The sequence below is a fragment of the Oncorhynchus mykiss genome, chromosome 12, assembly GCF_013265735.2.
Source record: "Oncorhynchus mykiss isolate Arlee chromosome 12, USDA_OmykA_1.1, whole genome shotgun sequence".
Lineage (NCBI taxonomy): Eukaryota > Metazoa > Chordata > Actinopteri > Salmoniformes > Salmonidae > Oncorhynchus > Oncorhynchus mykiss.
This window is the reverse complement of record NC_048576.1, coordinates 60,637,787-60,663,870: the sequence shown is the minus strand read 5'-3', so window position 1 is coordinate 60,663,870 and position 26,084 is coordinate 60,637,787. Positions and strand designations below refer to the sequence as shown.

At 43.3% G+C, this 26,084-nt stretch overlaps 1 protein-coding gene across 4 annotated transcripts in view; it reads right to left on the bottom strand.

Moving 5' to 3' along the window:
- Positions 1 to 26,084, bottom strand: part of trpm4a (transient receptor potential cation channel, subfamily M, member 4a) — a 62,521-nt gene that overhangs the window by 24,245 nt on the left and 12,192 nt on the right. For 3 of the 4 annotated variants that reach the window (XR_005035052.1, XR_005035053.1, XM_036937947.1), the window contains exons 2-11: positions 22,462 to 22,523; positions 22,138 to 22,315; positions 14,935 to 15,115; positions 8,261 to 8,430; positions 7,463 to 7,640; positions 2,444 to 2,508; positions 1,986 to 2,225; positions 997 to 1,099; positions 690 to 808; positions 57 to 356 (exon numbers count right to left, since the gene is read on the bottom strand). Coding sequence is in view for 1 of the 4 variants with exons in the window: in XM_036937947.1 (XP_036793842.1) it covers positions 57 to 356; positions 690 to 808; positions 997 to 1,099; positions 1,986 to 2,225; positions 2,444 to 2,508; positions 7,463 to 7,640; positions 8,261 to 8,430; positions 14,935 to 15,115; positions 22,138 to 22,315; positions 22,462 to 22,523 (1,596 nt within the window). In the remaining 3 variants the exon portion in view is untranslated. The remainder of the gene's footprint in view (positions 1 to 56; positions 357 to 689; positions 809 to 996; positions 1,100 to 1,985; positions 2,226 to 2,443; positions 2,509 to 7,462; positions 7,641 to 8,260; positions 8,431 to 14,934; positions 15,116 to 22,137; positions 22,316 to 22,461; positions 22,524 to 26,084) is intronic. The other variant, XR_005035054.1, reaches the window with a different exon arrangement.

Genomic DNA, 26,084 nt, shown 5'->3' with positions numbered 1-26,084 from the left:
TGGTAAAAGTCACACCTGCAGCCACTACGATAAAATAAAGTGCAACCCCTCCTCACCTCATACAAGCTGAGCTCTTTGGCCGACGAGGGTTCTGATATGGGGCTCTTGAGGAGCGAGGCCCTGTCCAGAGAGCAGGGGACGGTGGGAAGAGACCCGGCCAAGCCCTGCCTCTCTGTGAGGCGGCGCTGGAGCAGCGTGTAGGCCAGAGAGCTGTCGGAAAGCGAGCGGTACAGGCCCTCCAGACGCCGGTATGTCAGGTAGTCCAGGATGTTGAGGCCATTCTCGGTGAAGAGACGCACGAACTGGGGCTTGTCGTTGATCAGCGCGTCCGTCATGGAATCCTCTAGGTCCTCGTACTGCGGGAGGATGTTTTTCAAAACATATCCATTTGTCGATCTATCTAAAAGAAAATTGTGTCTCTGTCTTTCTCTCTATCCGTCTGTCTGTCAAAATTAAAACAATACTATCGTACCGAGTGATAAAAATAAGAAACGCTCCACAAATTGAACATTTTCTAAATTGTTCTGATTTCCAACAAGCCTATCTTCTCTGTATTGTTCCTTATTTTCCTATTATCCGATACAGATATATTGAAAACATACAGTCTGATAAATGCCCTGTCAACTAAATAACATAACATTTTTTTAAAAAATGCTGTTTAACAATGGTGATAGTGAGGAGCAGTTCACCTTCCATTGGATGCCTCCGTTGAAGAGTTCACTCTTAGCAATGTCCACCCTGTTCCAGGCTACTGCTAGCTTCAGCTCCTCTGTGTACTCACTGGCATCGCTGGACACACGTTTACTGGCTGAGAGACAAATACATAGAATGAATGAGTAGTTTGACCAGGATCATGTTTAACATATCTGTCAACAGATAGCAAACGCACACACACACACACACCATACACACACGCGCACAGACACAAATAGATATGCAGACGGAAGAATGCATGCATGCACGCACGCGCATACACACACACACACACACTTCTACCTCTGACGAGAGCCTTCAGTAGCACTGTGTCAAAATCATCAGAACTCTCCTGCTCCCCGTGGAACACTGTGATCAGATCTCTGTTCTGGTAGATACTCAGAGCCTGGTGAGAGAGAGGAGGGAGGTATAGAGAGAGAAGGGTAAAGAAGAAAGAAAAGGAGTAAGGTTATGTGCTCACTTACATAAACTTGCTTTCTCTCTCACAGACACACACACACGTAGCAGTACTTCCGTCCCTCTCCTTATCCAAACCAGGCTTGAACCCAGGACCCTCTGAACTCATCACCAATTGCCACCCAAGAAGCAACGTTACTTATCGCTCCACAAAAAGTCAACGGAAACAACTACTTCTATGCCTCAGAGCGGGTGACATCACCAATTGAACACTACTAGCGCATCGCTAACTAGCTGGCCATTTCACATCGGCCAGACACACACACAAACACACCCATCCACACACCAGCAAGCTCTCACAGTCGCACTGCAGAATTAAACATTTATCCAAGTGTTTTTGACACCCTGGTTTGCTCCTACTGCTCCGTATCATTCCATTTCTCCAGAAGTACAATTTCTAAGTTAATGGTTAAGTTTAGACACTCATTCCAAATGGAAATGGTAAGGGTTAAGGTTTGGGATTGGGTTAAAACAGAAACAGTGCCCACCACTGGGATCAAACACACAACCTTCTGATCCACAGTCATGGGAATATTTCCATCTACTATCCCAGGATTATGCACATCTGCTATCCCCGGCCACAATGCCCTAAAAAAAACCTCAAGACTACTTGATGGTAATAGTGCTCACTGTTGCCCCTACTGGCCGGTTTTGAAGGGATTTCCTGACGTCCTCAGTGCATAGCTATACCTCCAATTTCGAAGTCAATCTTGAAGGATCTCCCTGACACACACACACACACCTCCCCCCACACACACCCGTCCACACACACACACACACACACACACATCCCAGCCCACCCTGCCCCCACTCACCCTGTCCACCAGCTTCTCCAGGTCTGCCTCGGCAGTAAAGTGCCTCCGGACCCTCTCACGGGCCCTGTCACGCAGTTCTGCACTGGGGCTCTTGCTCCCCTCAGCCTCTGACTGGGGAGAGGGGGGGCTCATGGGCCCGGCTGACAGTGCATCCAGCAGCTCACAGATAAGGTCCGCCGCTGGACCAGAACCATTCAACACCAGCCAGGGAGTAGCCTTCTTCAGAGAGAGATCCACCCTCTGAGGGAGAGAGGGAGGGAGGGCGAAAAGCACAAGAGAGTGAGAGAAAGTGAAAGAAGGAGAGATAAGAGGGAAAGGGAAATTCAAAACGGAAGGAGAGAGAGAAAGAGGGGTTAACGAGAATGTTCTGGTCATGCACAGTAATGTACTATAGGCCTAGTAATGTCATGAAAAGTAAAGCAAGTCATAGTGATGATAGTGATGTTGCCATAGCTTACCTCCAGCATGGCAGCGTCCCCTGAGATGAGCATACACAATACAGGGACATCTATACTGCCACTGCCTGGAAAACAGGTACAGGGAAGGGGTGTAGGACAAATGGGAGAAGTCCATAAAATCAAGTTTTTAAGTCATGAATCATTGATCAGATGTCATAGTCAATGTCCATCAATGTTTCATGATTTACTACTTATGAGAATATTTATAAGAATATGTATTTCCACAAGCATCATGGAAGACTGCGAATGTATCAAATTATTGTCAAGTCTTTTGCAATATTCAGTAGGGTTACATACACACAATAATATGATTATTGTGAATAGTCAGATTAATAATAGTTTGAGTTGACGTTTACGTGCCTTGCAAGAAGAACGATTTCCCCTATAATCCTGTTTACTCGGACACATCTGAAATCAGGCAACCTGACGGGACTTTGAAAAAATGCAAAACATCTGCATTCAAAATAAACGTTCTATCACAGCAACCATGTTATTCGAACATATAAAGTTCGAACATATAAAGTTTGTATGTAAAAACTATTTCTAGGATGCATACTTTCAATATTTCCGAACTCCCTTCACTCGCGCAAAATAAATCAATTTGAGCTGCTCGTGGCTAGCATGCACAGATCAAATACACCGCTATGACTCTGAGTGAGGCGTTTCCATATCCCCAATAATTCTAAAGATTGCTCAGAGGACCAGACGTATCAGTTTATGCTTACTTTGATTATGACCGTGCGCGGAATTAGATGAGCAGAGTAAGGAGTTCACAGGACTAATGCCATACTCAGTTTAATATCTAATTACTAGTCTGCATGTAAACGTGATCAGAATGTGAATGTTATTGATCTCATTGTGAATGTCCATCATATGAATGTCAATGTGTGAATATTTCATGATTTACTACTCATAGAAGAATATATATATATATATATATTTTTAACCTTCATTTAACTAGGCAAGTCCGTTTAAGAACAAATTCTTATTTACAATGACAGCCTACCCCGGCCAAACCCGGACGACGCTGAGCCAATTGTGCACCGCGCTATGGGACTCCCAATCACGGCCGGATGTGATGCAGCCTGGATTCGAACCAATATAAGACTATGTATTTTTACAAGTTAGTTCCTTACAAAAAAATAAAAACACAATTGAACACTTCACGATAAGTCATCCTTGCGCCTTTTAGAGAGTAGGGAGACCATGCCAATCATCTGTGTCGATCGAATTTTAATATGTGTCCCAACGGATCTCAATGACAAAATAAAAGAGAATATTGCCAAGTATTTATAGTGTTGAGGTCAACAACAAAAACTTCCATGGTTTGCTCACCAGATGAGTTCAACTTTGGATTAATTGTTATACATTGTTAATGTTAGTCTTTCTTACTGAAATATATAAATAACCCACCAAATATTAGCGATACAAAATAGTTACACAAGCGTCACTGAATTACATTAAACTAGTCGTATTAACCAAACGCTAGCAAAGCAGGGCTGGCGTTATGGGCGGGACTCCTTGCCCATCAAAATAAAATATTCAAATATTGATAGTTGAAGGTGCCGTACCTTGTTGATAATCACCTTGGTAATTGCCTCGAAACTGAACCTAAACTATACCGAAACTAATTTCACACTTTTAACAACAGATTAAATCAATGTAAAGCATGATCGGGAGAAAGGGAGAGAATGGGTGAGTTGCTGCCTGCCATAAAATGAGGGACAGTGTCTGACAGACCAATCAACCTGCACATGTCCTCTACTGTATGCTTATTGCTTTTGTTCAATGTATGGTTATTTTGACCCTTGGTTACTGTTGTTACTGATGTCCCGTCGACAACTTTGATTCTTATTATTTTCATATTGTAAGTATCCAAAGTAAGCTTTGGCAATATGCACATTGTTACGTCATGCCAATAAAGCAAATTGAATTGAATTGATGAGCGAGGGGAAACAAAAGACACATTATTATGTAGGGTAGGGCCATTCTATTGTATTGATTCATTCTATTATAATCTCAAAATGATATGTAGCCTACCCACTACATATCCACCGAATCCAAACAGTTTTATAGTCTCCTCTGGCCTACTTGGAGTACACAAGTGAGAACGTGCATAATTTGCAATGGTAAGAAGACCAAGATGAACGGATGCACATGCTGCGTTAGCGTTGCTACAAAATCTGAATGAAAATGACTCAAGATGGTGGGGAAGAAATGAATCATGATGACATCTCTGATGACTATTCTTCTGATTCTGAGCCTCAGCTTGAACCTACAGCTTCGAGGCCTAACCGCAAAATAATGACAGAATGGTGGGCACTGAGCAGGTGCTTGCACCACCACCAAATGAAAGGAAAACACTGTTTGGATAGAACAGGCTGGTGACAATGCTACAGACCGATTATCAGCAAAAAATGTCACCAGTGAGAGAGCCGGCCCTACATCTCAAGTAAAAAAACTAATCAGCAACGCAATCACCAGCTTTCGTTGTTTATGTGACATGGGCTTGCTCCAACTGATCATTTATTATTTTTGACTGCTGTCAGTTTGACATGTATATTCATTATAATGCCATTATTGCTTGTGTGCTGATTTCCCCTATTTATCAAGCATACTTGGCATACAGTATCTCATTTACATAAGTATTCACTCCCCTGAGTCAATGCTTTGTAGAAGCACCTTACAGCTGTGAGTAGCGATTACAGCTGTGATTCTTTCTGGGTAAGTCTCTAAGAGCTTTCCACACCAGGATTGTGCAACATTTGTCCATTATTCTTTTCGAAGTTCTTCAAGGTCTGTCAAATTGGTTGTTGATCATTGCTAGATAACCATTTTCAGGTAGATTTAAGTCAAAACTGTAAATCGGCCCCTCAGGAACATTCATTGTATTCTTGGTAAGCCTTGTCCTTGTGTTTTAGTTTAATGTCCTGCTGAAAGGTGAATTCATCTCCAAGTGTCTGGTAGAAAGACGACTGAGCCAGGTTGTCCACCATAATGTTGCCTGTAATTAGCTGTATTTCATAATGTTTTTATCCTGAAAAACTCCCCAGTCCTTAATGATTACAAGAATACCCATACCACTATGCTTGAACATGATGTGTTGTATTGGATTTGCCCCAAACAGCCACATTTTTTGCAGTATTACTTTAGTGCCTTGTTGCAAACAGAATAGGTGTTTAGGAACATTTGTATCTGTACAGGCTTCCTTTTCACTCTGTCAATTAGGTTAGTATTGTGGAGTAACTAGAATGTTGTTGATCTATCCTGTTTTCTCCTATCACAGTCATTAATAAACTCTGTAACTCTTTTAAAGTCACCATTGGCCTCATGGTGAAATCCCTGAGCGGTTTCCTTCCTTTCCAGCAATTTAAGTTAGGAAGGACACCTGTATCTAGTGACTGGATATTTAATGTCTGCTTTTTATTTTTTCCCCCCCATCTACCAATAGCACTTCTTTGTGAGGCATTCCAAACCTCCCTGGTCTATGTAGTTGAATCTGTGTTTGAAATCCACTGCTCGACAGGGACCTTACAGATAATTGTATGTGTGGGGTACAGAGATGAGGTAGTCATTCAAAAATCAGGTTAAACAATATTATTGCACACAGAGTGATTTATTATTGTACACACAGCTATCACATTTGGTTCCTTGGAAGTTGTGGGAACGTATGTTTTTGGTTTCACATTGGTTGGGGGAACGAAGCCATAGGTATCTGACCGCCAAAACATTTTTTAAACATTCCGAGAACAGAAGTGACAATTTAGCCTGTTCTGTGAAAGTTTATTTTTAGGTTGTAGGGAGGTTCTGAGAACATTTTCTTGGGAGGTTTTATTAACGCTCTGAGAATGGAAATTCTAGGTTATATGTAGGTTTTTGAACAACTTCCTTAAAATTATGACTGAATGTTTCAATAAGACTGATAGATTTTTTTGAACTCCAAGCACAGATAAGAAACATGGAAATTAATTTCCGTAGGTATTATCGTTCAAACACATTTTTTTTTAATTGTGATAGAGCATCAGTGAAATTCAAACCTGTGATATTTTGTTTTCTAGTCATGGAATTAGACCACTGCGGCACTAGGATGGAGCTAGCATGCTATGTTTTTGTACGCATACAAAGCTGGTCATTTTAGTCTGTTCAAACAGACCCCATTTCAAAGGAAACAAACACTCATTAAGATCAGGTGTTGCTAACAACACACCTGAACACATTTAACAAGATAGAGGATATAGAGAGTATTGTTGACGCTGAGAATAGAATGTATATGTTTTTAAATAACATTATTAGAACGTTCTCTGAAAGTTGCAAAAGTGTTGTGGTTTTTATGAAAAGTTTTCTTCATGTTCTGAGAACGGAATTTAGAGGTTATTGATGTTAATGTGTACAATAATAAAATATATACATTCCCAGAATATTGCCAACATTGCCAAGAACCTTACATTCTCTGAAAGTTCTGAAAACATTGTTTCAGTTACACAATTTTTTCAAACGTTCCCAGAATATAGTAAAAATATGACATTAAATCTAACCACATAGGAACTTGTGTGGAATGTTCTGTGGAAGTTCTGCAATTTCCACAGAAAACCTTTTTTCTTAACGTTATCGGAACAATTTGAGAACATGTCTTAATCCAAACCATGAGAAAACCTGTAGGAAACGTTATGCTGAAGTACTGAAATTTCCACAGAAGAACATTGTTTCTTAACATTCTTTGAACTATTCGAGAACTTTCACAATGTCAAACCAGTTGGAGAACGTTCCTAGAATTTAAATTAAATGTAATCATGTTTGAGCTTTTAGAAGCAATGAAATATTTGAATGAAAATAACGTTTATTTGTCAAGTTCCTTAAATGTGCTGAGAATGTTCCAATGCCAAGCAACTATCCTGCATTATTCCCAGAAAGTTGTAGGAAGGTTGAATGCAAAATGACCATAGAACAACTACACTCTCACCAAGCTCTTAGAAACAGATGGTTCTCAGAACGTTATGTGCTAGCTGGGCTGTGTCTCACCCCAGATGCCTGTGCGTTGGTGGGAGATGTAGTCCTCCATCTTGGCCCTGAAGACCATCTCCCCTCCCCGCCGGCCTACACTCCCATCATCCACCAGCAGGAAGGCCTGGTAGTTATTATCCAGGCAGCACGAGTCACGGGATGTGTTCTGGACATAATATCGTGCTGGAAAACTACCCTGAGGAGGAGAGGCGTAGAGAAATAGAGATTGTGTGGGGGGAGGGTTAGAGAATGTGTGAGAGAGAGGGGGGTGGGCGAGAGAAATTATGGGTAGAGAATGGGATCAGAGGAGGAGAGAAGGGGTAAAGGAAGAGGGGAGAGAGATCAGGGTAGAGAAAGGAGGGTAGAGAGAGAGAGGGAGAGAAACAGGGAGAGAGACGTAGTAAGAGAGAGAGAGAAGAAGACATTGTGATTCCCATCCCATGTAATAAAAATACTTCGTTGTTATTAATTTGATTTCCTGTGGTTTTGGATTTCTCAACCTAAAAGGACATCTTATTGAAAGAGAGAAAGAAATAGAGTGAAAGAGAGAAGGGATAAAAAGGAGAAGGAAGGGGACATAAATAAATTAGGAAAGTGAGTGAGAAGCAAAGAGGGGAGAGATGAAAGTGAACAAAATTCTATAATTGTATATAGTGCCAGTGTACAGTAGCGTGTTCCTATGCATTCCAGTGTGTGTGTGTTTCTATGTCTGTGTCACGTGCATGCTTAATACTGTATACATTGAACATTGTGTGTGTGTGTGTGTGTGTGTGTGTGTGTGTATGTGTGTGTGTGTGCGCGTGTGCGTAAATGTACCTGTGCGTTGATGAGCTGCTGTCTGTTGTGCACCAACCCCCAGGGGGCCACGCCCACAGCGATGACTTTCTTCTGGGACAGGGAGGAGGCCGCCGCCGCATGATCCCTCACTGCTTCCCCAACACAATGACTCACCCCCTCCCTCAGCCCCCCTGTCACTATCCACGCCCCTGGGAGAGAGGGGGGAGGTAGAGGAGAAGGAAGAGAGGGAGTGAGTGAGTGAGAAAAATAAAAAAGAGGGAGCGAGAGATATGGGAAGAAAGGGAAGTGAGGGCGTGAGACAGAGCATGAGAGAAATGTTTATGACACAATTATAATATGCCACTTAGCAGATGTCATTATTCAAAGCGACTTGTAGTACAGTGATTGCATAACTGTGACCCCTGCAGGAATTGAACCCCCACAACCTTGGAATAGCAAACACCACACTCTTACCGACTGAGCAACCAGGATAGGCAATGGACAATAGACAGATAAGGGACATAAGCTTGTTGGTTATGAGTCAAGGGCACCGTGAAAACATGTAATTGGCAGTGAAAGATGACATCAAATAAATTATATTTTTGGGGAATGAGGCCCAGGAAGGATTTGTTTAAAATACTTCATTTGAATGCTGAACTACATGCACTTATTTACACTTACTCAAAGTATATCCTGTTCTACTGGTTGGCCTCTTACCATTGCTGTGTCTGCTAATTGTATGCTCTATGGATAACCTGCTTATTGTCTTTCCTTGCTTTAATCAACAACTGTCTGGCCTAGATGGTCATGTGTGCTGTAAACTTTTAACCCATACAGCCAGAGGAGGAAGAGAATGAGAAGGAAGGAGGAGGAAGAGAAGGAGGGTAAATTACAACAGCAATGCAACTCTATTTGGTAGAACGGACATACTTTTAATTCCACCTGATCCGCTCTGTCCCTATAATACGTTATGAAAGTAAATACCTCATGTATTGATGTCATAGAATCGTATATAGATATCTATAAAACAACCATGCTGTTTGTCCTCAGTGAATCTTGGGGCTAGGTACAGTATTTCTGCCAGAAAATCATCAGTTCCGTGGTTCATCTTAATGGGATAACATATATGAATTCATGATATATTAAACAAATAGATTCAACGGAGTGGGCGTTATTCTCACCGGTGCCCTATTCCGAACTGATCAACCTCAAACCCAGGACACCTGGGTGTGTGTGTCTCAAATCAATCAGTTTATTTGTCATGTATACAGATTTGCAGATGTTATCGCAAGTGCAGCGAAATGCTTGTGTTTCAGTGCAGTAATACCTAGCAATACAAAACAATACACTCATAATCCAAATGGTAATGCAGTATCAAAGCAAGCAATGTCAGAGTCCGGGAATATATATATATAGAGGAGGAAGGGGAGGACCATCCTCTTCGGTTATTTTGTAATTTTTTATATACCGCACCAGTCAAAAGTTTGGACACACCTAATCATTCCAGGGTTTTTCTTATTTTTTACTATTATCTACCTTGTAGAATAATATTGAAGACATCAAAGCTATGAAATAACACATATGGAAACATGCAGTAACTAAAAAAGTGTCAAGCAAATCAAAATATATTTTATATTTGAGATTCTTCAAATAGCCACCCTTTGCCTTGATGACAGCTTTGCACCCTCTTGGCATTCTCTCAACCAACTTAATGAGGTAATCCCCTGGTGTCATGCCCTGACCATAGTTTGCTTTGTATGTTTATATGTTTTGGTTGGTCAGGTGTTAGTCGTTGTCTCTGATTGGGAACCATATTTAGGTAGCCTGTTTTGTCATTGTGGGAGATTGTCTACGTGTAGTGTTTGTGTCAGCACATTTCGTATATAGCCTCACGGTCGTTGTTCATTTACTGTTTTGTTCAGTTTACTTTGTGTTTTCGTCATCCATTAAAATGATGCATTCACACCACGCTGCGCTTTGGTCCTCTTCTTATGACGATCGTGACAGAATCACCCACCAACCAAGGACCAAGCAGCGTGGTAACGGGCAGCAGCAGCAGCAGCGATGTCAGGACTCCTGGACATGGGAGGACGTTTTGGACGGCAAGGGTTGCTACACATGGGAGGAGATCCTGGCTGGAAGGGATCTGGCGAAGCCAGGTAGGAGACCTGCGCCAACTTCCCGTGCTTACTGGAGAGCGAGAGCGACCGGGCAGGCACCGTGTTATGCTGTGGAGTGCACGGTGTCCCCGCATAGCCCGGTGCAGTACATTCCAGCTCCTCGTATCAGCCGGGCTAGAGTGGGCATCGAGCCAGATGCCATGAAGCCTCTACGCATCTCATTTCCAGTGCGTCTCCTTGGGCCGGCGTACATGGCACCAGCCTTATGCATGGTGTCCCCGGTTCACCAGCACAGCCCAGTGCGGGCTATTCCACCTCGCCGCACTGGCAGGGCGACCGGGAGCATTCAACCAGGTAAGGTTGGGCAGGCTCGGTGCTCAGGAGCTCCAGTGCGCCTGCACGGTCCGGTCTATCCAGTGCCACCTCCACGCACCAGCCCTCCGATGGCAGCCCCCCGCACCAGGCTGTCTCTCAGTCTTCTGCCTACAGGTGTTCCCGTCTGTCCAGCACCGCCGGAGTCTCCCGTCTGTCCAGAGCCGCCGGAGTCTCCCGTCTGTCCAGAGCCGCCGGAGTCTCCCGTCTGTCCAGAGCCGCCAGAGTCTCCCGTCTGTCCAGAGCCGCCAGAGTCTCCCGTCTGTCCAGAGCCGCCAGAGTCTCCCGTCTGTCCAGAGCCGCCAGAGTCTCCAGTCTGTCCAGAGCCGCCAGAGTCTCCCGTCTGTCCAGAGCCGCCAGAGTCTCCCGTCTGTCCAGAGCCGCCAGAGTCTCCCGTCTGTCCAGAGCCGCCAGAGTCTCCCGTCTGTCCAGAGCCGCCAGAGTCTCCCGTCTGTCCAGAGCCGCCAGAGTCTCCCGTCTGTCCAGAGCCGCCAGAGTCTCCCGTCTGTCCAGAGCCGCCAGAGTCTCCCGTCTGTCCAGAGCCGCCAGTCTCCCGTCTGTCCAGAGCCGCCAGAGTCTCCCGTCTGTCCAGAGCCGCCAGAGTCTCCCATCTGTCCAGATGGCCGCCAGAGGCGCCAGGACCTGCCAGAGCCACCAGAGCCGCCAGGACCTGCCAGAGCCGTCAGCCAGCCAGGAGCTGCCAGAGCCGTCAGCCAGCCAGGAGCTGCCAGAGCCGTCCAGGAGCTGCCAGAGCCGCCAGCCAGCCAGGAGCTGCCAGAGCCGCCAGCCAGCCAGGAGCTGCCAGAGCCGTCAGCCAGCCAGGAGCTGCCAGAGCCGTCAGCCAGCCAGGAGCTGCCAGAGCCGTCAGCCAGCCAGGAGCTGCCAGAGCCGCAAGCCAGGAGCTGCCAAAGCCGTCAGCCAGTCCCGAGCTGCCCCTCAGTCCCGAGCTGCCCCTCAGCCCCGAGCTGCCCCTCAGCCCCGAGCTGCCCCGAGCTGCCCCTCAGCCCCGAGCTGCCCCTCAGCCCCGAGCTGCCCCTCAGTCCCGAGCGGCCCCTCAGTCCCGAGCTGCCCCTCAGTCCCGAGCTGCCCCTCAGCCCCGAGCTGCCCCTCAGTCCATGGGGCCCTTTAGTAGGGTTGCCAGTCCAAGGTCGGTGGCGAGGGTCGCCGTTCCTAGGAGGCCACAGAAGCGAACTAAGACTATGGTGGAGTGGGGTCCACGCCAGAGCCGCCACCGCGGACAGATGCCCACCCAGACCCTCCCCTATAGGTTTATATGTTTTGGTTGGTCGGGGTGTGATCTGAGTGGGCATTCTATGTTGGATGTCTAGTTTGTCTGTTTCTGTGTTTGGCCTGATATGGTTCTCAATCAGAGGCAGGTGTTAGTCGTTGTCTCTGATTGGGAACCATATTTAGGTAGCCTGTTTTGTCATTGTGGGAGATTGTCTACGTGTAGTGTTTGTGTCACCACATTTCGTATATAGCTTCACGGTCGTTGTTCATTTATTGTTTTATTCAGTTTACTTTGTGTTTTCGTCATCCATTAAAATGATGCATTCACATCACGCTGCGCTTTGGTCCGCTTCTTACGACGATCGTGACACCTGGAATGTATTTTAACCTGTCTACGATATTGGTTCCCAATTGGGAATCAACCCTCCCACGTTCAGCTGAAACCTCCACACATTAACAAGTCCAATAGCTCAAATGAAATATAAACACCTTGTTCATCTAGCCAGCAAGTCAGATTTCTAAAATGTTTTACGCCGAAAACATAGCACATATATGTAAAACCACCACCAGACACAGCTCATTTGAATAGCCAAAACATGCAATCAACAAACGCAGGATTAAAAAATAAATCGCTCACTAACCTTTTGAAAATCTTCATCAGATGACAGTAATATGACATGTTACACAGTACATATTTTTTTTTTCAATAATATGCCATTTATATCCATAAATGTCCATTTACAGTGAGTTCACGTTCAGAAATTACTCAAAAATGCCCGCAGGAAATCTAGGTAGCGCGGCAAGATAACGTAAATAGACATCATAAACTTTGACTAAATATACATGTTCTACATATAGTTAGAAAGATACACTGCTTCTTTATGCAAACGCTTTGTTAGATTTATTTTTAACGTTACAGAAATCGCACACTATTCAATATGCTGAGACGGCGCTCAGTTCCAAGCTACATTTCTACGTAATGTTGGAGTCAACAGAAACACAGATTTAAGCATAAATATTCCCTTACCTTTGATGGTCTTCGTTCAGAATGTTCTGGAAGGCTTCATACTTACCCAATACATCGTTTGGTTTCAAGTCTTGCGTCTTTGTATTAGCTACTGCTAATAACATCAGCTGAAATGCACCCAAAACGTCCTCTGGTCCGGAAAAGTTGCGCATCAAAACTTCAAAATTACATATTATATGTCGACTAAACAGGTCAAACTAAGTGCAGAAGCAAGCTTTATGATGTTTTAGACACGCAAAACAAACTTCAATTCAATCGGCCATCGTCTGCCCTTCTCTTGAGTGCTGGAACAAAGGAATGGCTGGGACCAATTCGCGCCCCTACGCACAGCCTATTCTCTCTTGGCACGCACTAATTTCACTCCCATAGGGTCAATTCTCGCGGGATTTGAACGATTCAAAGCTCTACTGAAAGAGGACATCTAGCGGAAGAGATAGAAAGTCTCCCCAGAATCATAACTGGTTGGGAAGGGTGGGGGCCATGACGTCAAAGTTGCTCCAACTTTCATGGCCACAAAAACTAGTTTGGAAGAATGCCTGCCCTGTAAATTCTGCTATACTTACAGACATAATTCCAACGGTTTTAGAATCTTTAGAGTGTTTTCTATCCAATAATAATTTTTATTTGCATATATTAGCAATTTTTGACAGATTTTTTTTTCAGTTTACTAGGGGTACCCAATCTCTCCAAAGGGGGCATATGTCTGCCATATCCTTAACAGGTTTTAATTAACATGTGTGCCTTGTTAAAAGTTAATTTGTGGAATTTCTTTCCTTCTTAATGCATTTGAGCCAATCAGTTCTATTGTGACAAGGTAGGGTATACAGACAAGGTATACAGAAGATAGCTCTATTTGGTAAAAGACAAAGTCCATATTATGGCAAGAACAGCTCAAGTAAGCAAAGAGAAACTACAGTTCATTATTACTTTAAGACAAAGGTCAGTCAAGAACTTTGAAAGTTTCTTCAAGTGTAGTTGCAAAAACCATCCAGCGCTATGATGAAACTGGCTCTCATGAGGACCGCCACAGGAAATTAAGACCCAGAGCTACCTCTGCTACAGAGGATAAGTGTGCTCTACACGGATGAATCCCAGGTTCAACTATACCGGCCAGATGGTGTCGTGTGGGCGAGCACTATGCAGATGTCAACGTTGTGAACAGCATGCCCCATGGTGGAGGTGGGGTTATGGTATGGGCAGGCATAAGCTACGGACAACAAATTAATTTGCATTTTATCGATGGCAATTTGAATGCACAGAGATACCGTGACGAGATCCATGTTTCAGCATGATAATGCACATGCCCATGTCGCAAGAATTTGTACACAATTCCATGTCCCCCATTGAGCATGTTTGGGATGCTATGGATCAACGTGTGTTCCAGTTCCAGTTCCTGCCAATATCTAGCAACTTCACATATCCATTGAAGAGGAGTGAGACAACATTCCACAGGACACAATCAACAACAGCCTGATCAACTCTATGCGAAGGAGATGTGTCACGCTGCGTGAGAAAAATGGTGGTCACACCAGATACTGACATTTTTATAAATCCACGCCCCTACCTTTCTTTAAGGTATCTGTGACCAACATTTGCATATCTGTATTCCCAGTCATGAGAAATCTGTAGATTAGGGCCTAATTTATTTATTTCAATTGACTGATTTCCTTATATGAACTGTAACTCAGTAAAATCTTTGAAAATGTTGTATGTTGCATTTATATTTTTGTTCAGTGTATATACTGTATATAATGGTGTGTATAGACAGTATGGACAGTATTTCAATATAAAAAGTGTGTATAGCACTGGGTACTGTATATAGGATGAGTAATAACTAGAATACAGTATATACATAGAAAGTGGGTAAAACAATCTGTAAACATTAAAGTGACCGGTGTTCAATGACTATGTTCACAGGACTGCGGTCTCTAAGGTGCAGGGTACCGTGTCTATGCGTGTCTCACCTGTGCTCTGTGCTGCCCTGACCAGCCCCTGTCTCAGCACCTCCCTGACCCAGGTCTTGACTTTCTCGCACCCCTCACCCCCCACCACAGAAACCACCAGGTTGGGGGAGGGTACCCCCCAGTGGGCTGTCATCAGGGTGTATACCATCTGAGGGGTGGTGTCGCACGACAGGCGCAGGAACTGACCAATAGGAAGAGAGAAGAATGGATGAGGTGGAGGAGGGGACAATGAGTATCGCAATAAAGGGATGATTATCAAGAAGCTGTGGTGAATTGGTGCGGCTACATAAAGTAATTGCTAATTGGTTATTCTGCCTATGGTGTAGTTCATCAGTGGCAAAGAGATGTCGGTACAGGTGAGAACATTCCATCTAACTGATGTGAGGGTTGGCAGCACTGCTAGAACATGGACACCTCTACCATTGTTCCATAGAATGCCAGACAGGCGTTCTGCTGTGAAATGAATAAACACGACAGCCTCATACCTCACCTCTGCTACAGTGCCTTGCGAAAGTATTCGGCCCCCTTGAACTTTGCGACCATTTGCCACATTTCAGGCTTCAAACATAAAGATATAAAACTGTATTTTTTTGTGAAGAATCAACAACAAGTGGGACACAATCATGAAGTGGAATGACATTTATTGGATATTTCAAACTTTTTTAACAAATCAAAAACTGAAAAATTGGGCGTGCAAAATTATTCAGCCCCCTTAAGTTAATACTTTGTAGCGCCACCTTTTGCTGCGATTACAGCTGTAAGTCGCTTGGGGTATGTCTCTATCAGTTTTGCACATCGAGAGACTGAAATGTTTTCCCATTCCTCCTTGCAAAACAGCTCAAGCTCAGTGAGGTTGGATGGAGAGCATTTGTGAACAGCAGTTTTCAGTTCTTTCCACAGATTCTCGATTGGATTCAGGTCTGGACTTTGACTTGGCCATTCTAACACCTGGATATGTTTATTTTTGAACCATTCCATTGTAGATTTTGCTTTATGTTTTGGATCATTGTCTTGTTGGAAGACAAATCTCCGTCCCAGTCTCAGGTCTTTTGCAGACTCCATCAGGTTTTCTTCCAGAATGGTCCTGTATTTGGCTCCATCCATCTTCCCATCAATTTTAACCATCTTCCCTGTCCCTGCTGAAGAAAAGCAGGCCCAAACCATGATGCTGCCACCACCATGTTTGACAGTGGGGATGGTGTGTTCAAGGTGATGAGCTGTGTTGCTTTTACGCCAAACATAACGTTTTGCATTGTTGCCAAAAAGTTCAATTTTGGTTTCATCTGACCAAAGCACCTTCTTCCACATGTTTGGTGTGTCTCCCAGGTGGCTTGTGGCAAACTTTAAACAACACTTTTTATGGATATCTTTAAGAAATGGCTTTCTTCTTGCCACTCTTCCATAAAGGCCAGATTTGTGCAATATACGACTGATTGTTATCCTATGGACAGAGTCTCCCACCTCAGCTGTAGATCTCTGCAGTTCATCCAGAGTGATCATGGGCCTCTTGGCTGCATCTCTGATCAGTCTTCTCCTTGTATGAGCTGAAAGTTTAGAGGGACGGCCAGGTCTTGGTAGATTTGCAGTGGTCTGATACTCCTTCCATTTCAATATTATCGCTTGCACAGTGCTCCTTGGGATGTTTAAAGCTTGGGAAATCTTTTTGTATCCAACTCCGGCTTTAAACTTCTTCACAGCAGTATCTCGGACCTGCCTGGTGTGTTCCTTGTTCTTCATGGTGCTCTCTGCACTTTTAACGGACCTCTGAGACTATCACAGTGCAGGTGCATTTATACGGAGACTTGATTACACACAGGTGGATTGTATTTATCATCATTAGTCATTTAGGTCAACATTGGATCATTCAGAGATCCTCACTGAACTTCTGGAGAGAGTTTGCTGCACTGAAAGTAAAGGGGCTGAATAATTTTGCACGCCCAATTTTTCAGTTTTTGATTTGTTAAAAAAGTTTGAAATATCCAATAAATGTCGTTCCACTTCATGATTGTGCACCACTTGTTGTTGATTCTTCACAAAACAATACAGTTTCATATCTTTATGTTTGAAGCCTGAAATGTGGCAAAAGGTCGCAAAGTTCAAGGGGGCCGAATACTTTCGCAAGGCACTGTATGTCAAAGCTCTCTCATTGTCGATATGAAAGACACTTCACGAGCAACTGACGGAGCAACAAGGCCCGACGTAAACGAGCAAGAGCTTGAAATGAAATACGTTCACATTGTTGTCATTTAGTGTCAATGAATGCTTGAGTGACATATTAGTTTCATAACGTATAGCATCTTATAACATCATGAAATTAGGTAAGTAAGTAAGCCTTGGACAATTATGCTTTGTCTGAGCCAGAATGACCCACAGGGCAAGAGCCTCCTGTTTCTTTAGCATGAGGCAGCTTGATGTACAAGTACACACCCTGATGCTATTCTGTCGCAGAGCCTTACCCCCAATCCATCTACTTAATGCTAAGTGCAGAGCAGGGACATCAGGTCCCATTTATTAGAGTCTTTGGTATGATTTGACAAGGGATCGAACCCCCAATCTTCCAATTTTAAGACTAACATTCTAACCACAATGCCACTAAAATGGTAAATCATGAGACTTCCATAAATTCAATCACTCAGTAGGGTTATATGGTAACATACACTATATATACAAAAGTCATGTGGCCACCCCTTCGAATTAGTGGATTGGGCTCTTTCAGCCACACCCGTTGCTGACAGGTGTACAGTCGTGGCCAATAGTTTTGAGAATGACACAAATATACATTTTCACAAAGTTTGCTGCCTCAGTTTATATGATGTCAATTTGCAGCATATACTCCAGAATGTTATGAAGAGTGATCAGATGGATTGCAATTAATTGCAAAGTCCCTCTTCGCCATGCAAATGAACTGAATCTCCCAAAAACATTTCCACTGCATTTCAGCACTGCCACAATAGGACCAGCTGACATCATGTCAGTGATTCTCTCGTTAACACAGGTGTGAGTGTTGACGAGGGACAAGGCTGGAGATCACTCTGTCATGCTGATTGAGTTCGAATAACAGACTGGAAGCTTCAAAAGGAGGGTGGTGCTTGGAATCATTGTTCTTCCTCTGTCAATCATGGTTAACTGCAAGGAAACACGTGCCGTCATCATTGCTTTGCACAAAAAGGGCTTCACAGGCAAGGATATTGCTGCCAGTAAGATTGCACCTAAATCAACAGTTTATCGGATCATCAAGAACTTCAAGGAGAGCGGTTCAATTGTTGTGAAGAAGGCTTTAGGGTGCCCAATAAAGTCCAGCAAGCGCCAGGACCATCTCCTAAAGTTTATTTATCTGAGGGATCAGGGCACCACCAGTACAGAGCTTGCTCAGGAATGGCAGCAGGCAGGTGTGAGTACATCTGCACGCACAGTGAGGCGAAGACTTTTGGAGGATGGCCTGGTGTCAAGAAGGGCAGCAAAGAAGCAACTTCTCTCCAGGAAAAACATCAGGGACAGACTGATATTCTACAAGGTACAGGGATTGGACTGCTGAGGACTGGGGTAAAGTCATTTTCTCTGATGAATCCCCTTTCTGATTGTTTGGGGCATCCAGAAAAAAACTTTTCTGGAGAAGACAAGGTGAGCGCTACCATCAGTCCTGTGTCATGCCAACAGTAAAGCATCCTGAGACCATTCATGTGTGGGGTTGCTTCTCAGCCAAGGGAGTGGGCTCACTCACAATTTTGCCGAAGAACACAGCCGTGAATAAAGAATGATACCAACACATCCTCCGAGAGCAACTTCTCCCAACCATCCAGGAACAGTTTGGTGAAGAACAATTCCTTTTCCAGCATGATGGAGCACCTTGCCATAAGGCAAAAGTGATAACTAAGTGGCTCCGGGAACAAAACATCGATATTTTGGGTCCATGGCCAGGAAACTCCCCAGACCTTAACCCCATTGAGAACTTGTGGTCAATCCTCAAGAGGCGGGTGGACAAACAAAACCCCACAAATTCTGACAAACTCCAAGCATTGATTATGCGAGAATGGGCTGCCATCATTCAGGATGTGGCCCAGAAGTTAATTGATGCCAGGGCGAATTACAGAGGTCTTGAAAAGGAAGGGTCAACACTGCAAATATTGACTCTTTGCATCAACTTCATGTAATTGTCAATAAAAGTTGTTGACACATATGAAATGCTTGTAATTATGCTTCAGTATTCCATAGTAACATCTGACAAACTATCTAAAGACACTGAAGCAGCAGAGTTTGTGGAAATTAATATTGGTGTCATTCTCAAAACCTTTGGCCACGACTGTATAATAACGAGCACACAGCCATGCAATCTTCAAAAATTGGCAATAGAATGGCCTTACTGAAGAGCTCAGTTACTTTCAACGAGGGACCGTCATAGGATGCCACCTTTCCAACAAGTCAGTTTGTCAAATTTCTGCCCTGCTGGAGCTGCCCTAGTCAACTGTAAGCGCTGATATTGGGGGGTGGAAACGTCTAGGAGCAACAACGGCTCAGCCGTGAAGTGGTAGGTCACACAAGCTCACAGAACGGGACCACCGAGTGCTGAAGCACATAAAAATTGTCTGTCCTCGGTTGCATCACTCACTACCGAGTTCCAAATTGCCTCTGGAAGGAACGTCAGCACAAGAACTGTTCGTTGGGAGCTTAATGAAATGGGTTTCCATGGCCGAGCAGTCGCAGACAAGCCTATGATCTCTATGCACAATGCCAAGTGTCGGCTGGAGTGGTGTAAAGCTCGCCGCCATTGGACTCTGGAGGGGTGGAAACGCGTTCTCTGGAGTGATGAATCACGCTTCAACATCTGGAAGTCTGACGGACGAATCTGGTTTTGGCGGATGCCAGGAGAACGCTACCTGCCCCAATGCATTATGCCAACTGTAAAGGTTGGGGGGGGCAGGGAATAATGGTCTGGGGCTTTTTCGTGGTTCGGGCTAGGCCCCTTAGTTCCAGTGAAGGGACATTTTAACACAACATCATACAATAACATTCTAGACGATTCTGTGCTTCCAACTTTGTGGCAACAGTTTGGGGAACGTCCTTTCCTGTTTCAGCATGAAAATGCACCCATGCACAAAGCGGGGTCCATGTAGAAATGGTTTGTCGAGATTGGTGTGGAAGAACTTGTCTGGCCTTCATGGAGCTCTGACCTCAACCCCATCGAACACCTTTGGGATGAATTGGAAAGCTGACTGAGAGCCTGGCCTAATCGCCCAACATCAGTGCCCGACCTCACTAGGGCTCTTGTAGCTGAATAGAAGCAAGTCCCTGCACCAATGTTCCAACATCTAGTGGAAAGCCTTCCGAGAAGAGTGGAGGCTGTTATAGCAACAAAGAGGGGACCAACTCCATGATATTGGAATTAGATGTTTGATGAGAATGTGTCCACATACTTTGGTCATATAGTATAGCTGAGTCACTTAATGGTTATGAGATGACGGTCAGTAAGCCAGCTATCTAATTCATTAATCACCCACCCTCCCGCAACTGACAGAGCAGTGTGTGTGTCCTAGTGTAATTTATACTTTAGTAATACCCTGGGCTGATTGATTGAGCACTGGACAAACTGAGCAAACATACACTGTCCTCTATCAGGACCTCAACAAGGGACAGAGACCAATCCCATGTACAGTACCAGTCAAACATTTGGACACACCTACTCATTCAAGTGTTTTCTTTATTTTGACTATTTTCTACATTGTATAATAATAGTGAAGAAATCAAAACTATGAAATAACACATATGGAATCATGTAGTAACCAAACAAGTGTTGGACAAATCGAAATAGATTTTAGATTCTTCAAAGTAGCCACCCTTTGCCTTTATGACAGCTTTGCACACTCTTGGCACTCTCTCAACCAGCTTCATGAGGAATGCTTTTCCAACAGTTTTGAAGGAGTTCCCACATATGCTGAGCACTTGTTGGCTGCTTTTCCTTCACTATGCAGTCAGACTCATCCCAAACCATCTCAATTGGGTTGAGGTTGGGTGATTATGGAGGCCAGGTCATCTGATGCAGCACTTCATCACTCTCCTTCTTGGACTGGAGGTGTGTTTTTGGGTCATGGTTCTATTAAAAAACAAATGATAGTCCCACTAAGTGCAAACCAGATAGGATGGCATATTGGTGCAGAATGCTGTGGTAGCCATGCTGGTTAAGTGTGCCTTAAATTCTAAATAAATCACTGATCGTGTCAGCAGCAAAGCACCCCCACACCACCACACCTCCTCCTCTATGCTTCACTGTGGGAACCACACATGCAGAGATCATCCGTTCACCTACTCTGCGTTTCACAAAGACATGGCGGTTGGAACCAAAAATCTTAAATTTGGACTCATCAGACCAAAGGACAGATTTCCACTGGTCTAATGTCCATTGCTCTTGTTTCTTGGCCCAAGTAAGTCACTTCTTATTATTGGTGTCCTTTAGAAGCGGTTTCCTTGCAGCAATTCGACCATGAAGGCGTGATTCACACTGTCTCCTCTGAACAGTTGCTGTTGAGATGTGTCTATTACTTAAACTCTGTGAGGTACAATCTGAGGTGCAGTTAATTGCCGATTTCTGAGGCTGGTAACTCTAATGAACTTATCCTCTACAGCAGAGGTAACTCTGGGTCTTCCTTTCCTGTGGCGGTCCTCATGAGAGCCAGTTTCATCATAGCGCTTGATGGGTTTTATTTGAGCTGTTCTTGCCATAATATGGACTTCGACTTTTACCAAATAGGGCTATCTTCTGTTTACCACCCCTACCTTGTCACAACACAAATGATTGGCTCAAACGCAATAAGAAGGAAAGAAATTTCACAAATGAACTTTTAACAAGGCACACATGTTAATTGAAATGCATTCCAGGTGACTTACATCAAGAAGCTGGTTGAAAGAATGCCAAGAGTGTGCAAAGACGTCATCAAGGCAAAGGGTGGTTACTTTGAAGAATCTCAAATATAAAATATATTTTCATTTGTTGAACACTTTTTTGGTTACTACATGATTCCATATGTGTTATTTCATAGTTTTGATGTCTTCACTATTATTCTACAATGGAGAAAATAGTAAAAATAAAGAAAAACTCTGGAATGAGTAGGTGTGTCCAAACTTTTGACTAGTACTGTATGTCTTAGCATGTGTATTTCTGAGCATGCCTGTGCATGAGTGTATGCACACAGTTGAGTGTGTGTTACCCACATGGCTGTGTCTCCTGCCAGCCTCTGCGAACTCCAACTCTCCGAAGGCGTCAGTGGGGTACTCTGAGGAGTGCTGAGAGCTATCCCACTGGCTGACGATGGCTGCACCGAAATAGTCTCTCGTAGCGATGGAGCCGTGCGTTTCACGCTCACCCCCGCACTGGCACAGCGCCCCATTACTGACAGGAGCAGAGAGAGACAAAGACACACACATGAATACGCACACATATACACACACACATAGCCAGTCATTACAGTGAACAGACAATTCACAAAATCAAAAACACAGGCCACAGACACACGGCGACCCAGAGAGAGGCTGTACCTAAGGCAGTCCTCTATGAATGTGGTGCACACTCTCTTCTTGATGATCTTGGAGATCCAACTCTGTGAGGGAAAGACATTGGGTAACTGTTAGTCACTGTTACCTAACAAGCTACAGATGTTGAATTTTATGCTAAACTGGATGTACACTCTGTACATGAGCTGGGTAGCCATTTGATTAGCTGTTCAGGAGTCTTATGGCTTGGTTGTAGAAGCTGTTAAGAATAACCTAAAGTTGGCACTGATGTGAGCCATGACCAGCCTTTCAAAGCATTTCATGGCTACAGACGTGAGTGCTATGGGTCGGTAGTCATTTAGGCAGATTACCTTAAGTGTTCTTGGCCACAGGGACTACGGTGGTCTGCTTGAAACATGTTGGTATTACAGACACAGACAGGGAGAGGTTAAAAATGTCAGTGAAGACACTTGCCAGTTGGTCAGTGCATGCTCGGAGTACATGTCCTGGTAATCCGTCTGGCCCTGCGGCCTTGTGAATGTTGACATGTTTAAAGGTCTTACTCACATCGGCTGCAGAGAGTGTGATCTCACAGTCATCCGAAACAACTGATGCTCTCATGCATGATTCAGTGTTACTTGCCTCGAAGCGAGTATAGAAGTTATTTAGCTCGTCTGGTAGGCTCGTGTCACTGGGCAGCTCTCGGCTCTGCTTCCCTTTGTTATATTTTTTTATCGCTTTGGTGCAATTTTCACAAGTAAATTTTCACAACTCTTAGAAAAAACTCAAGAGATCATCAAAAATGTGTTTAAAAACTCTAAGCACATTAACACACAAAATCATACAGTCACTTTTGAACCCAATTTAAACAGTTTCATCTAGAAATACATGTTTCACATTGCAATAAATGTTCAAATAAAATAATGTCCTTTCACAATGCAATGCTCACATTACTTTTGATATGAGTCTTTTCTCTTACTTAATCCAACTGCTTTTAATTGATTATCACCTAAACCTTTTGTAAACCCTATTGATTTTACATGTAAACTAGTTTGCCTAATATTGATTTTGAGAACTTCATAATTAAAATCTGTCTGTAAAAAAAAAAAATCATATACACTCAAATGTCCTACTATGATGATTTTGTCCCCCAGGTGCATAAACAGTTATATTCCCTGCGATTTCAATGAGAACCTATAGCCAAATGCTTAGGACAGGCTTGATGCAAACTTGTGTCTGCTAAACATTATGTTTCTTAAATGTCTTTCATTTGATTACATGGTGAAAGATTCCTTCAATGATCACACTTTTAATCACACATGGAAAGGAAATGATGGACATTTGATGTTTAGAACATTTTTATGGTTGGTGTATTTATTGGATAATGTGAAAACAGTGTAAGGTTCTGTAATTTACAGTGCTGTAGACTACATTAAAAGGGCCATTTTTAAACATGTATTTAATATTTTTTGCTATTGGATGAACTGGTTGTTAAAATAACTAAATTGCGAAGATATCATTATGTTGTGTTTTGGCGATTAAACCAATGTAGTCATTATATTTCACAGTAAACATACAGTTGAAGTCGGAAGTTTACATGCACATAGGTTGGAGTCATTAAAACTTGTTTTTCAACCACTCCACAAAAGTCTTTGTTAACAAACGATTGTTTTGGCAAGTTGGTTAGGACATCTACTTTGTGCATGACACAAGTAAATTTTCCAACAATTGTTTACAGACAAATTATTTCACTTATAATTCACTGTATCACAATTCCAGTGGGTCAGAAGTTTTCATAAAATACAGAGGTAGAAAGAGGAAGAAAGGGGGGAGAGATTTCAAAATATCAATTTTGGTCGAGTTGCGTTGTTTCCCCCATACAGCTGTGCAAGTCGAGTGTGTCCCTATAGTACAAGACACATCCTGCGCAGTACAGCTTGTAGAAAAAACGTCTCGCATAAAATGGAATATAACGTTGCAGATTAAGTTCAGAATGGCACAATTTATTGTGTACAACATCTAAAGACCTACATCACTATACTGAGACCAGGTCTGTTTCTAGAAGGACGTATTCGGGTGTTTTTGAAGCATGTATTTTGCGTGCCCTAATACAGCACAACGAGCAATGACAAAGTGAATTGCGGCTGCGGTAAGTTTCTCAAAAGTAAGTGTAGTGGGACATTTGTTGTGTCCTCTGTGTTTCTGCAAATGCGTGACGACATGTAGCGTGTTGTTTCCTGATTATTGTGTTAGGATGTTCTGTGACTGCTCTCAGGGAGAGGACTGATAGAAGAACAGAAAGAAGGGAACATATTGTTACTTTGGCCCAACGCCTAGAAACTATGTGTGCAAGGTCATGATCAGCCTATTGCGCCCTGAGAGCAGAGACACCTAGTTTGGGCATGAGTATAAAGGCACCCCTTCAGAGGTTCTGACAGACTTGTACTTTGAGAATTAAGTTGGTTGTAACCTCTCCGGCCGTGATAATAAAGACATGCTAATTTAGCTTTGACTTGGAGTCCTTAGTAGTAACTTCCACGACATAAGCCAAATCACAAAAAAAGTGTCTGGATCCTTCTATAACATGTAATTTACATAAAAACAAGAGATTTACTTCAGAAATAGGAAAATTCTCCTTTAACACCTGAGTCCTAAACTGCCCTCCCAGCACGAGGGAATAAAGATGCAAGGAATTTTCCAGGTTATTCCAAACAAGAGGGGGGGAAGGGCAGTAAAACTAAAGGAGGATTTTACAAAAAATTGGTCAAGACAAGAGGGACCTCCATTATTCTAATCTGAATAACTCGGACGAAACAAATTAAGAGAACATCTTGTTTATGACACAGCTAACACCAATGGCAAAATATCGCCCTGCTGCAATCCGTCAACTATTTATTCGAACAGGTTTGATTTGGCCGTCTTTTGACATCCGAAAATAGGCTGTTGATCAATATAAATTGTTATTCACGCATGGCCACTGACAGGTCTGTGGGTTCGTTGTGTCAATGAATGAATGCATTTTTCACTGCCAGTTTTTTACGTTTGAAATGCATCAGTGCAGCAATGTATCAACTTAGCCAATGTGATCACATCACACCAGAGCTACATGTTGCTCTCGCCATTCAAACTTCCCCGCTAGTTCATTACCACAGTTGTAGTCTATTTCATAGCCTTTCAGCAAGAAAGAGGACCGATTGATGCTTCTCTCCCTGAAAAGGCCTAGGCATATTCTTTTTTTTTTTATTGCTCAAAATAAGTTTAAACTACACTGAACAAAAATATAAAGACAACATGTAAAGTGTTTCATGAGCTGAAATAAATGATCCCAGACATTTTTCATATGCACAAAAAGCTTATTTCTCTCACATTTTGTTACTGAGCATTTCTCCCTCGCCAAGATCATCTATCCACCTGACAGGTGTGGCATATCAAGAAGCTGATTAAACAGTATGATCATTACACAGGTGCACATTGTGCTGGGGACAATAAAAGGCCACTCCAAAATGTGGAGTTTTGTCACTGTCACGCCCTGACCTTAGATATCTCTGTTTTCTATATATTTTGGTTAGGTCATGGAGTGACTAGGGTAGGTACTCTAGGGTTTTTTGTATGTCTAGGGTTTTCGTATGTCTAGGTGTTTTGTATGTCTATGTTGGCCTGATATGGTT